Source organism: Saccostrea cucullata, unplaced genomic scaffold (genome assembly GCF_032062105.1).
Source record: "Saccostrea cucullata isolate Sc308-1 unplaced genomic scaffold, CSIRO_AGI_Scuc_v1 ctg11574, whole genome shotgun sequence".
NCBI classification, from domain to species: domain Eukaryota; kingdom Metazoa; phylum Mollusca; class Bivalvia; order Ostreida; family Ostreidae; genus Saccostrea; species Saccostrea cuccullata.
In genome coordinates this window covers 4,338-18,520 of record NW_026922834.1, presented here as the reverse complement: position 1 = coordinate 18,520, position 14,183 = coordinate 4,338, and the positions used below count along the sequence as shown (strand labels likewise).

Sequence of the window (14,183 nt, the reverse complement as noted above, 5' to 3'; positions counted from 1 at the left end):
TCACACCGTCAATATATTACTGTTTATGTTAGCCAATGTTCATGATACATTGTAACAACCAGCCTTCCACATGTATTTGTGTTACACGTGAAACGACCTTTTTCAAAATCGTCGTGTATGACTCAGCCTAAGAATCAAACATTTGGCTAGTAGCCTAGTTCAATATAAACAACTCTTAATAAAAAAGTAAAAGCTTTCCATAATATTTATGAATTATGGACAGTTTAATCTTCATGCCTTACTGGAAGCAGCTTCAGAGTTATTCTAAACAAAAGTGTATACGTACAGCGCTGATGTTTCCGGTAAAATCTCGTCAACTTTCTATTTCTTTCCTTTTTTTTCTTGATTTATATTTCTAATTTTTTTTTGCGGGGGGGGGGGGTGTATACATTTTTTTTGGTCCGCGAAAAAGGGGGGGTCCGGACCCCCTGGACCCCCCCTCTGGATCCGCCCTTGGGATGTTTGCTACCGTTAAATCAGCATTAACGGTCGCAAATACCAAATTAGAAGATCAGTTATTCCCATTCTAATGCAATCCATGCATTTTGCTTGTTGTTTACATCTTATTTTGTTGAGTTTCGTGATATAAAATACGTCACGGAGCATTGTGTTTTTGCGTCGCTCTATTATGACGTCACAATGAAAAGCTTTCTGCCTCGCTAATGCTCGTTTTACTGCTTCAAACCAATCTCTCACCAGAGGGCGTTTTTACGCTCCGCTCCAACACCTCTGTTATCGTCTAAATTACAAGAATCTTGTAAAACGAAAATAAATCATAGATTCCCACAAAGTTGGTAATTATTACAAATGAAATTAGAAATATCAATCTGTAGCACTTCTTTTGTTCTTTCAAAATTTGGATATATATTAAAATAGTTTCAATATATACGGCACTATATTGTTGAGAATTTTTACACACATTTTCATTTTGAAACCAAGGAGACAGAGTTAGAAAATATTTACTACCAGAGAGCTTAAAACACGTAAAATTATTGACAAAACATACAAAACAATCAATGTTTATACAAGTTTTGTTGACATATACTAATTTGAAAATCGGAACTACTTTTTAGACGACAACAGAGGTGTAAGCGGAGCGCGCCCTCTGGTGAGAGATTGTGCTTCAAACATCAGTGCATTAGCCAATCAAAACGTGTTTTACAAAACAATTGCATTAGAATATGATGTCATACGACGTAGGTTCTACGTTAATTGTAAAAAATGGTACCAGTTTAACTGTACATTCATCCCTAAGCAGACTTACAATCCCAATTCAAGATATTCTTACAGTAGTGAGAGTACGGACTGGGTCTAATTCTGTATTATTTCCTTGTGTAAATGAAAAAAAAAGATTTCCGAGAAAGAGGAAATATATGGTCTAAAAGGGAAAATTAAAGCAATTTGGGGAAGGAGTTTATTTGAAGTATCTGTATGAAAATAAAAACTGAAATTTATAGAGTAATCGAGCTCATGTCTACGTAATTATTTTGCATCTTGCATCTACGATGTCAGATCCCAGCGTTAGTAGATAGATTTACCCATATTAAAATTATATTTTCTTACAAGATTGGTAACTTTCATGTCAACATAATTTACTTACATGTTGACATAAATATGTGGCATGTTTATATAATCATGTTGCATGCTAACATAACTTATCTTGCATATAGGGAACAGAAATATGACACCAAACAAAACTAATTGCATAAATGCTCCAATAGTCATTATACAACACGGAAACATATCTTATTCGATGGAATAATCAAGGCATACTTTATTTATAGATCACCGCCATTTTGATTTTTAATCGCACAGAATATAATTTCTTTTAGCTTTTAACTTGAATGGATAAAACCGGAATTTGTAAGGAGTAAGTCTATTCAAAAGAGCATGCTTTCATATTTTTAGCGAATATTATGTTGTAACAACATTATTTTTCTTGATCTAGATCAAAAGATGGTATTGAATGCTGCGTGAATCATTATCTTAAAGGAAACTCTTGTGAAGGTGAGTTTAAAAATACAAAAAATTACAGTTTTTTCATTCTTTCATCATCATTTAAGTCATTATTTAAACTATTATAATTATCCTTTATCCTTTTCCACAGAATGTTCAGTCGGTTGGTTTGGCTGGAATTGTGTGAATTCTTGCCCTTCAGGAAGTTATGGTTGGCTGTGCTCAAATCGCTGTGAATGTCCGGATCAGCTTTGCAATTTTGTCTCGGGTTGTCCAACCGATAACAAGGTCACTCTGACGTTAGATTCAAACTCCTCGACATCTACAAGTGCAAGGAATAACACTAAAGATGTCTTAGAGACGTCTAGCAAAGGCTCTTCTGGTGAATTTAAATTTACCCTTTTTCAGTACAAAAATCCAAATTATTTGATCTGGAGTTTATAATATTTTTCTTGATATTCATTTTTTCTAAATAAAAGGATATTGCATGAATATCCTCATCTCTTTTACAAATTTCAGTCATTATTATTTTCTGTTAAATTTATCTTAAGCTTTAAAATGCAAGAATGTGACCCCAATATTTTTATTATGATTCGTAAACACTATTAATAATTTTTATGTTCAGATTGGTGATTTATATGTCTACAAAATTAAAGTGGTGCATGCATATCGTTAAAAGTATTTCATAAACGATTTTATTTAGAGCCAGCAGTATTTCGATCGTCTAAGAAACCAGACTTGTCATCGTTATCATCATCATTATCAACATCATCGTCCACATTGAAGATAACCTATACACCGTCCACCGTCTTAAAATCAACTGTTACAACGAGAAAGATAACTAACTCTGATAACGGGACTGTAGATATCGCCATAATACTAGTCCCTATCGGAATCCTTATTGTATTGCTACTAATCGTCATTATCCTAATGATCGCTTGGAAACTAAATCTGGTACAGCGTCACAATCAGGTTTTGACGTCAGAAGTGATAACATTGAAGAAAGTAAATCCGTCAAGTGAAGAGACTGCAGACTATCAAGAAATTAACTTTGGAACGAGACGAGAAATATCACCTGAACAATTTAGTGTGAAAGGGAATCATCAACATTATCATACAATATCAGAGCAACATCTTTCTCAGTCATCTCCCTCTAAATATCAAGAAATTAATAAAATCGAAGAAGAGAAAATGTCAGAACATTCTTCGACTGAAAATGATCAAAATGCCTCTTCTGCGTATCTTATACCTACATCTACAAAACCTGCGCATGCGTATATTGATGTTATAGAAACCTCACAGGAGGATATTGAGGCGAAGTCCCAAGCGTCTTTACTCACAGAGGAATATGATGACACTCTGTTCCATACCGACAGTGAATTCAAATCGTCTGAAAATATGTATCTTGATGCTATATGAGCTGCTATGACTTTAAAAATGCAAATAAAAATATTCAATGTTTTGGTGTACGTTATTGTTGGGATAGTTCAGTATTGAAATGTATTTGATATGTGGATATTTCTTTTAAAGTTCCTGACCATAAACTGAAAGCAGACAATTCAAAATTTAGTTTAAGAGTAACTTGAGATCTATTTAATACACTTAGTTGCATAAAAATTTGCACGATTTTTAAATAAACAAATTTAAACACGCATTGAAAATTTTGCTGCATTATCATTTTTTTAAAAAACTTAAATGATTTGAAATTTTGACAAAAGTGTTTTTTCGATTTAAGGTTTTAGAATCGGTACTCGATGTAGCCAGCATTTGAAAAATCAATTTCAAGTGGACACAAGGTTTAAGTTAGACAGTAATATATAGATAGTCATCATCTTTTATCAAGAGTAATTGAAAAAAGTTTTAAATATATACTTGTTGTTAAAAAGCATATTATCTTTTCAGGATGTAATATTGCAGGACTTTTACATCACTTTTATAAAAATTTTCAATATTTCAAGCACATTCACTTAGTTTTTCCGGCATAAAGAAATGATACTTTCCTAAACAATTTTATTTTTTGCATCTTTCTGAAAATGGTACAGTATAAACAAGGCACTACATTAATCTCAAATTAAATAATTAATACTTTTCGACTTAATAACAGCGTTACTAATTAGGCATTTCCTGTCAAAATCAAGGAATTTTTAAACTATAAGTAATATTTTTTGTTTGTAAAACAAAACTCCATAATTAGACAGAATTATGCGCATGTAATTTGTTTATTGTTTGAAACCTTCAATGGAGACTGGAAGATGTAACAGGTACATGTTTTTGCTTTTTATAGTTATGATAAGTAAAGATAACTGTTAAAGTGTTTTAGTTGACAGAAACTGGTTGCTTTAAAGCAATTACATATTATTTTTATATTTTAAAAAAACTCTAAATGGACAAAGTTTATATGTTAAACAACAATAACAATATCAAAATTTTATGTTTTATTATTAAAAAAAAAACCACCAGAACAATTTGAATTATAGCTAATATAGGGCTATTAATCTGGGGGAAATCCTATTTTTCATTTTTGAGTTACTCTTTAAATTAAGTTTAAGTATGTTTATAACAACATTGTGAAAATAATGTGTTACAGCAAATATTCAAATAATTTTTTTCATTTCTCTATTAATTTTTATAACGCCAAAGTCCATGTTTTTGCGCTTGGAAATCTGAAATAAGTGTCAGATCAAAAAATAAGATAAGAGGCTCACAATAGCGTTATGTAATAAGAAAACTGTAAAAGTATCAGCAAATTTTATTCTGTGATATAGGAGGAGTTGTAGATAAAAGACGGGTATCCTTTAATATTATAGAAAGAATTACGGTATCCATGTTTGCTATGGGAAATTAAAAATGTGTGTTGGACCAAAAAGTCAAAAAGGCTGTCACGATGGCACTATGTAACGAAGATTCTGTTAATGTTTCATTAAATTTCATTCAGTGGTATACGAGAAATCAAAGTTGCCGATAAATATGGGTACCCCAAACAGAAGGACTTATTTACAGATTGAAGGACGGCCATCCTAATTACTGTATACCCTCCCACTTTTCAAGCTGGAATATGAAAATAATGTGGAGATATCGTGAACAGTAATCAGTCTAAAAATATCTGAGGTGGAAACAGGGTCCATGGAGGAATTAGCATCCACCATGGACGGTTACACCCTACGTGTGCTCCTTATAATGATCAGAAAACAGAAAAATCCGTAGGCATTTCAAAATTTAACTAGAGATATTGTGAGCACTGAGCTCAATAAATGATACCCCCAACTCCTATATGATTACAATGACAAAGTCCATGTTTTCCTCTTGGAGAACCGAAATATGCGTCAGATAAAAAAAAATAGGGTATTGCGCAATTGCATTTTTTTTAAATACTTTAATTTATTTTTTTATTTAAGCCCTCTAGACATCATTGTTGTATGCTGCACAAACTTTTACCAGACGAACAATGCTTGTAGACGTAAGTAAGCTAAGGAATAAGAGTCTATTGTTCGAAATACAGTGTACATTTGAAGAGGTTTATAAGAGATACACGTATTACGAGCTCATGGCAATAATCATTTTCATATGCAAAAAAATGAACGCGTTATCTACAAAAAATTGAAACATTAAGTAGAATGATCTCTTTCAAATCGATTAATAAAAATTTTCGTTCTTTAATCCTACTAAGTCTGCTTTTGAAAATACGTGTGTAATATCTTTTAATTAAAAAACATTTTATTTCTGAATATGGATATCTTAAGGATTTTGATACTGTCAGGCTTTGACCGAACAATCTTGACGCAGACAACAAGCAGTTTATCCTTAAGCTAAGTGTACCTTCTATTTCCTTATTCTTTAACAGCATGTCCTCCAGGTTCATATGGAAGAAACTGTTCGCTCACTTGTCCACAAGGCTGGTTTGGGAGTGAATGTAAATACTCGTGTGATTGCCAGCTTTCTGATTGTTACCCAACATATGGTTGTGTGATGACAACTACCTCTATAGCATCATCATACCCATCAACATTAGATTTAAGGGATGCATCTCAAGGTGGGGATATAGAAATAAAGAATAAATTAAATTTTAAGTATCTAAATCATATTATTTCATTTATATCAAAATAATGGGATTGATTTCAGATTTAACGACGGCCTCTTACCTAGAAGTCAGTGATTCATCTTATCTAAGAAGTGCAACAACATCAATCCTTTATACAAATCCAGGTCTCTCGGTATCTCAACCGAATTATTACTCGGTTATTGTTATTGTCACCGTGTCTGTTGTGGTTGTATTACTTATAACAATTTTGTTTGCCATTTTGTTTCGGAAAATCATCATGCTACAAAACAGAAATAACATGATATCGCAAGAGGTTGTTGCATTAAAAATGACATCAGTAAATGATAATAATGTTTACGATCAGTTTAGGGAAGATATATCGGCATCAGAAAACTCAGAACAGAAAAGTAATGTCTACGATGTAATTGACGAAAATAAAACATCACAAAACAATATTGACAATTATTTGGACCTAAAAAGACATCAAGGGACCAATTGTTATCACTTTATGCAGGTTTCATCTCCAGACATACAATTTGCGACGGAGGATGAATCAGAATATTTGGATCCAGTTTCGGATGCTGGAGTTAGCAATGCATATATTGACGTTATCGCTTAGGTTGTCTGTTCAGTAATATAATCAGTATAGCTTGGTTGTTATGTACTGGACATCTATGTCGTGGAGTGATCAATTTCGGTCAATGACAATTTTATGACTTTACTGAATAAATAAAATTTTAACAAGATTGCATATATATGTGTTATTTTTATTTTTGTCTCGTTGCTATGGAGATAATTCATTACACAACTTTCAATAATGTGAAAAGAAGCCTGAGTTTAATTTCACTATTTTGAAATGTGTTTCTTTACCTCGGAGATTACCATTTAATGTGTTTCACAGAAAAGTTTAACTTTTTCTCTCTATTTTTGTCTTTTAGAACCTTTATACATTGTATTTATTGCTAAGCCATGGATACAATTTTCAAAAGGCCCTTGGTTTTGGTTCTAAATGAAAAAGTCATTTTCTTTTATGCGAATGAAACAGAAAATCATAGTGGATTGAAATGCCTTTGAAATAGACCAATCGAATCATATTTGACCAATCAGCGCTTGATATTATAACCAATCAGAGTTCCAGAATCATCAACCAATCATTAAGAATTAGAATAAGGTATAAATAGGGACGCTCAAAATGATTTCGGTTACTTGGTCGTTACTCATCGTTTGAGTAGCACCTCCTGGACTAGATTCTTGGGCTGTGTCGGGAAACAACAAAATTGTTCGTTAGACCACTCAGGTCAGGAACCTAGTTCCTTAATAGTGTGTCTCAGTGACTATAGTGTCTTGGTGATTTTTAATAAAGGTGACTCGGTGACTTTTGGGGCGTGTTTTTAGGTAGTTGCAGACTGTGTCGGGAAACAACAGAATTGTTGGTTAAACCACTCAGTCTGCAACTACAGTGATATAACTTTATATTTGATACTTGATAATTAGTGATTCTTTTGTTATTGTTCGTTTTATAGTTAGTTTTCTAATCATTATCCAGATAGGACCTAGGAAAAATATATATAGTGAATTAAAGTCAGTTGTTTGCCATTGTTGTTGAGGGTTGTGTAATTCGATATAAACGTGATTCTTAGGAAGGAATCCTAAGCGAACCTAATTATTAATCATTTGTACTTAGTAAACACGTTACAAATTTGGTGGCAGCGGTTTTAGGAATATTACGTTTATATATTTTGTATCATTTGTTGATCTATTATTTGTTTTCATTTTGTGGGCATATTGTAAAACATGGCTGACAAGGACATTACCGACATTGACAAAGAACTAACATATATTGAGCAAAAGTTGCAAGAGTTGAAAAATGACAGTTTAAGCATTTACAATGCTAGTTTAGCCAAGGATACAAGTGATAATAAAACAAGTACCCCAGATGTTCGATCAGATACGAAATCAAAAGATTCAGGTTTTGCATCAGACAGATTTTCAGATATAAACTTTCACGGTGATGTTAAACCGAAAGAGCATCCCATAGAAAAGGTTTCATGGGAAGATGAAATTTTGTTTGGGACAAATAGTGTTCCTTCTGATGATGGCAAAAGACTTGGGTATTTAATGTCAACACCAGTCTCTGGAAGTGCAAACATTACTAATCGCCGAAAGGATCGTCGCTTTAGTAGACAGGATACAAAGACCGATATCATAACGGCAACAGAGAAGAAACAACAGACCCATATAAAACCTGCAACATTTGATGCTACGGGATCCTGGTTAGATTATCGTTCCCATTTTGATGCATGTGCCATGTTGAACAAGTGGAAGTAACTAGAGAAAGGCTTATATTTAGCAGTTTCCTTAAGAGGACAGGCTCAAGGTGTACTTGGGAATTTGCCTAACACACACAAGCATGACTATGTCTAACTTTTGAATGCATTAGAGTAGAGATTTGCACCTTCGAATCAAAATGACTTGTATAGGACGCAACTGCGAGAACGCCGACAACGAGCAACTGAAACTTTACCAGAACTGGGACAATCCATAAGAAGACTCACAAGCTTCGCATACCCAACGGCGCCAAGAGATGTACAAGAAACGCTGGCAAAAGAACAGTTTATCGATGCTCTCCTAGATGCTGACATGAGATTGAGAATCAAACAAGCAAGGCCAATAAATCTCAATGATGCTATTCGACATGCTGTCGAATTGGAAGCATTTGTTAAATCTGATCGTAAAATGTTAGAAAAACAAACCCACTTACGAACAATGCAGTCAGAGAAAACTGAGGGAAACAAGAAAGACAGATCAGATCAGATTAGCACAAGTATATTGGTAGAGCTGAAGGATGAAATAAGAAGACTTCGTAAAGAAGTTAATGACATGAAAGCGAAGAATTCCCAGGATATTGTATACAAAAAGAAAGCTATCAGCAATAGACGCTGCTATTTGTGTGGATCTCCAAATCATTTCCGATATGACTGTCCACAAGGTAATAGAAAAACCCCACAAAACGCATCATCACAAAAGAAATACTCATATAGTACAAAGAAACATCCTGTACAAAACACATTCAAATGCATCACGTCTTACAAAGCTCAAGTTGGTGTAAACCAGAATGACCCTGAGGCTGGAATGTACGTGAAAGCTACCATACAGGAAATCGAAGCGAATTTTCTCGTTGATACGGGAGCAACACTATCAGTATTGTCCAGTAAGGTTTACGAGGCTATACAAAATAAACCAGTTTTGTATAAAACTGATCAAATAATCTCTTCCGCATGTGGGACCGACTTAACTGTGAAAGAAGAAAAATAGCATCTGCATTAATCTGGGTGAGCGTTTTTATAGTCAAGATGTCATCGTGGCGGAATTTTCTCTTGATGGAGTCATTAGACTTGACTTTATGAAGAAATACAGTTGTACTATAGACATAGTTAATGGGTATTTGAAGGTAAATGACAAAGTTTACAAAGTTGATTTCTTTGGCAAAATCGGTTGCTTTAGAATTAACTCGAAAGAGACGATTGTTCTTCCTGCCAGAAGTGAGATAGTGACTTATTGTAAGGTCTCAATGCCGTCAAAATCCTACGACACGAAAGAAGTTTTAGGTATGATAGAACCATAGGAAAAGTTCCTCAAATCAGGAAAAACATCAATAGCAAGATCAGTTGGATATGTAAATGATGGAGAGATACCAGTCTGAATGATGAATCTATCCCATGAACATCAAACAGTGCATCCAGGAACATTTATTGAAAATATGAGTTCAGTTGACAATGTTTTTGAACCAACTTCTACTATAAATAAGCCATTCAAAGATCTGCCATCTCATCTGCAGGATCTGTTTGAGAGATCTAAAGTTAATCTAAATGGTGGTGAAATACCTAAATTACAGAAGTTTTTGGCTAGGTATGCAGATATATTTGCGAGGTCAGACAGAGACTTGGGACGTACTTCAATGGTTAAACACACGATTGATACCAAGGATGCACGCCCACTAAAAGAACCTCCAAGAAGAATTCCACATCATTTACAGGACGAGATGAACAATCAATTAGATGACATGCTAGACAGGAATGTCATTGAGAAATCGAATAGCCCATGGGCATCAGGAGTCGTTTTAGCCAAAAAGAAAGATGGTTCTTTGCGATTTTGTGTGGATTACAGGCGTTTACATGCAGTTACAGTCAAAGACGCCTACCCACTTCCACGCATCGACGACTCGTTAGACAGTCTTGCCGGAGCAAAGTGGTTCTCAACCCTTGACTTGTGCTCCGGGTATTGGCAAGTTAGCATGGATGACTCAGATAAACTAAAAACGGCATTTGCAACTAAACGTGGTTTATACCATTTTAAATGTTATGCCGTTTGGCCTTTGCAATGCCCCGGCAACCTTCGAAAGGCTAATGGAAACTGTTCCTAGTGGCTTGCAATGGCAAATATGTTTGGTATACCTAGATGACATCGCAGTACAGTTAAGGTGCGCAATGGAAATATCGACTAAATATTGTATTTAAAAATGTATTCGTAATTGGGATGGCAATTATTTTAGTACATGATTTATATCGGATAATTGTAATTATGATTAATAACTACATATCAAGGACGATTATATTTTATATTTAGACTAGTCAGTCTAAATCGGCAGTCACGCGATTTTAGCACATTGACTTGAAGTATTGATGTTACATATAAATATCACTAGTGCAAGGGCATAACCAAGTTAAATTTCCAAGTTTAGTATATAAATATCTTCAACACGCATTTTAGTTTCTAAAAAGTGCTGCAATCCTGTCTAAATTCTGCAATTTCATTGTTAAAATTATACTTGTATGACCGAATGCTATATTTTTGCTGGTCAGCGGCATGAAATATTGATATAATTAAATTGTTTTTAAGATTTCATCAGGATCGCAGCACTTTTCAGATACCTTAATAGTTCTATAGTTGAAATGTAAAAGCTTACTTTGATCCATAGAGTGTATGCCCTTGCGCTAGATCGATTTCTTAAGACCCCCCACATTACCCTCCAATGTACTTAAATACAAATATACAGCAGTGTCAAATAAATACGTAGTGTACAGAAAATATATTTATAAAATAGTGAAGAATATATTAAATTCAAGTTATTGGCCCATAGAATATATGTAAACAATATTTTATTTAATTAGAGAATACATTTTTGGTTGAGAAAAATATTACTTGATCTGTCTCTCACTGCATACAAACTACGTCATGTTGTAAGAAATGACGTCATATTGACAAGTGTATTGCGATCAGTGACTTGTTTATAACTTGTTATGTAGGATTTAACTAATGACAAAACAACACGCTGTAGTAAGTTTTTATGTAGTTTGATGATTTCTTACTGGTTAAATTAGCAGATAGACTCATTTTGTGGTATTTTAAAGAAATGTTGTATGACGTATATTGTGTATGATGTCATAGTCAAGTTTTCCCGTACAAATTAGGCTCCGCCTCCTTTTTGTAACCTTAACTGTGCTGCGATCATTGTTATCGGAACATCGTTTACCAACATGTTAGAAAACCTCACACAGGTATTTGATAGACTGTCATCTGCTAACCTGAAACTGAAAGCAAGAAAGTGTCACTTGTTAAATAAAACTGTTGAATTTCTCGGACATGTGGTATCAGAGGAAGGAGTAAGCACAGATCCTTCAAAAATTTCAGCAGTACAAAATTTGTCTGTGCCTACTAATCTAACAGAGGTGAAAAACTTTTTAGGTCTTTGCAGCTACTACAGACGCTTTATACATAACTTCGCAGCAAAAGCAAAGCCACTGAACAAATTGACTGAGAAGGGAACAAACTTCAAATGAACAGATGATTGTCAAGTATCCTTTGACTCACTTCGACATGCACTTATCTCCGCACCAATTCTTGCTCATCCTGACTTTACACAGTCATTTATTTTGGATACAGATGCTAGCGACGTAGCAATAGGGGCAGTCCTATCACAGATACAAAACGGAGTAGAAAGAGTAATTGCATTTGGAAGCAGAACCTTATCTAAAGCCGAACGTAAATATTGCTTGACAAGGAAGGAGCTGTTGGCTGTTGTCTACTTTGCAAAGTATTACAAACACTACTTATATGGCAAACAGTTTTTAGTCAGAACAGATCACAGTTCTTTGAAATGGCTAATGAACAGCAAGAATCCAGAAGGCCAGCTTGCTCGATGGTTTGAATCACTGAGCAATTTTCAAATGACCATTGAACACAGACCAGGGAATAAACATGCAAATACTGATGCCCTCAGCTGTTTACCTTGCAGAAAACCATGCTGTACATCTTCTGAAAGTTTAGTTAATACTATAAGTAGTGTAACACCCAAGGATAAGTTGTCTTTGAAAGCCAAACAAAACGATGACAGAGACATAAATCAACTGATCAAATGGGTTGAGAAAGGTGTAAAGCCGGAGTCATCAGAGATATCTGGTCATAGCAACTTTATTAAGTCTCTATGTTCTCAGTGGGATGCTCTGGTATTAGAGGATGGAATTCTTTTCCGAAAGATGAAAAATGGCAAAGTTTCTTTGCAAGCTGTTGTGCCATACAGTGAAAGACGAACAATATGAGGACAGTTCCATGATGAAAGGATTTCTGCACATCTTGGCATAAAGAAAACGTTGGCGAAGATAAAGTGCAAATACTATTGGCCAGGATTGCAGAAAGATGTTGCTGGTTGTGAAATATGCAAAAGGCGAAAATCACCAAATACTACTAAACGTGCCCCGATGCAAGTTGTCACTTGCGGCGCACCAATGGAACGTATTGCTACAGATATATTAGGCGAACTTCCCATGTCCAATAATGGTAACCGATATATACTAGTCGTATCGGATTACTTTACAAAATGGACAGAAAGTTTTCCTATGGCTAATATGGAAGCCGCAACTGTAGCTAAGGTGATAGTGGAAGAAGTCATGGCCCGTTTTGGAGTGCCTGGAACTATTCACTCCGATTAAGGAGTCCAGTTTGAAAGCAATCTTTTTACAGAGATGTGACGGCTTTTGAATATACAGAAAAAACACACCACCCCGTACACCCCAAATCGGACGGGATGGCTGAAAGATTCAACAAATCTCTGGCTAACATGTCATCAGCATATGTCAATGAGCACCATACGGATTGGGACGACCATCTCCCATACGTAATGATGGCATACTGAGCAGCAGTCCACGAATCAACGGGTGCAACTCCAAACAAAATGATGTTAGGTAGAGAGGTCACTACACCTCTAGATATTGTATTTGAGGTCCATTCTGATATTAAGAGAATACCACAGAATAGACGGGTTTGGGAGTTACAAGAAAAATTAGAAGAGGCACACGCAGTTGTCAGGGAAATGACAAATGAGAGTATAGAACGACAAAAGTGGTACCATGATAGAAAATTAAACTGGCAGTCATTTAAACCAGGTGACAAAGTTTACGTTTACTTTCCAAAACGTAAGGCTGGTACATCTCCCAAATTTACATCATATTGGCAAGGACCATTTGAAATTATTGAAAAGTGTTCCAATGTCACTTATAAAGTAAACTGTGGATACAGGGGTACAAACCAAGTAATTCATACTGACAGAATAAAGCCAGTGAAAGATCAAATGCTGACATCAGAACCTTTGCAAGCGAATAACAATGCAGAAAATACAATGTCTGATTGTTCTGAAGACATTGCTGAAGATGCTGAGGCTACATATGAAAAGGAGTGTTTTCAGGCAGATGGAAAACGAAAGAGAAGCAGACCAGCTTACCTAAGTGATTATGTCTCTTTCTGAATATGTAAATAAAAATGAGTTGGGTAGGAAATACTACTGCAGTTTTAAAGTTCAATGTTTTTGACCTTATTATACTCTTATTTACCTATGCAAGGACGCATATTTTTTTCGAAGGCGTGGGTAATGTAATGAAACAGAAAATCATAGTGGATTGAAATGCCTTTGAAATAGACCAATCGAATCATTTTATATTTGACCAATCAGCGCTTGATATTATAACCAATCAAAGTTCCAGAATCATCAACCAATCATTAGGAATTAGAATAAGGTATAAATAGGGACGCTCAAGAAGATTTCGGTTACTTGGTCGTTACTCATCGTTTGAGTAGCACCTCCTGGACTAGCTTCTTGGGCTGTGTCGAGAACAACAGAATTGTTCGTTAGACC

At 34.8% G+C, this 14,183-nt stretch overlaps 2 protein-coding genes across 2 annotated transcripts; both read left to right on the top strand.

Moving 5' to 3' along the window:
* Window positions 1-1,728: 1,728 nt before the first annotated feature.
* Window positions 1,729-3,388, top strand: LOC134262560 (uncharacterized). Its single transcript, XM_062744954.1, has 4 exons — window positions 1,729-1,870; window positions 1,949-2,007; window positions 2,108-2,338; window positions 2,660-3,388. The coding sequence occupies exons 1-4, from the start codon at window positions 1,845-1,847 to the stop codon at window positions 3,373-3,375; spliced, it is 1,032 nt and encodes a 343-aa protein (XP_062600938.1). The 5' UTR covers window positions 1,729-1,844; the 3' UTR covers window positions 3,376-3,388.
* A 746-nt stretch (window positions 3,389-4,134) lies between these two features.
* On the top strand, window positions 4,135-6,691 carry LOC134262559 (uncharacterized). The gene is made up of 4 exons (XM_062744953.1): window positions 4,135-4,217; window positions 5,352-5,413; window positions 5,798-5,986; window positions 6,076-6,691. Exons 1-4 carry the CDS (start codon window positions 4,195-4,197, stop codon window positions 6,612-6,614), a joined length of 813 nt encoding a protein of 270 aa, XP_062600937.1. The 5' UTR covers window positions 4,135-4,194; the 3' UTR covers window positions 6,615-6,691.
* The last annotated feature ends 7,492 nt before the right edge of the window (window positions 6,692-14,183 follow it).

Excerpts from the sequence above, each read along its gene's own strand:
- LOC134262560 (XM_062744954.1), top strand. The coding sequence starts at position 1,845 with ATGGATAAAACCGGAATTTGTAAGGA. Across the intron at positions 1,871-1,948 it reads AAAACCGGAATTTGTAAGGA|ATCAAAAGATGGTATTGAAT; the intron begins GTAAGTCTATTC and ends TTCTTGATCTAG. Across the intron at positions 2,339-2,659 it reads GTCTAGCAAAGGCTCTTCTG|AGCCAGCAGTATTTCGATCG; the intron begins GTGAATTTAAAT and ends GATTTTATTTAG.
- LOC134262559 (XM_062744953.1), top strand. The coding sequence starts at position 4,195 with ATGGAGACTGGAAGATGTAACAG. Across the intron at positions 4,218-5,351 it reads GAGACTGGAAGATGTAACAG|CCCTCTAGACATCATTGTTG; the intron begins GTACATGTTTTT and ends TTTTTATTTAAG. Across the intron at positions 5,987-6,075 it reads TTTAAGGGATGCATCTCAAG|ATTTAACGACGGCCTCTTAC; the intron begins GTGGGGATATAG and ends GATTGATTTCAG.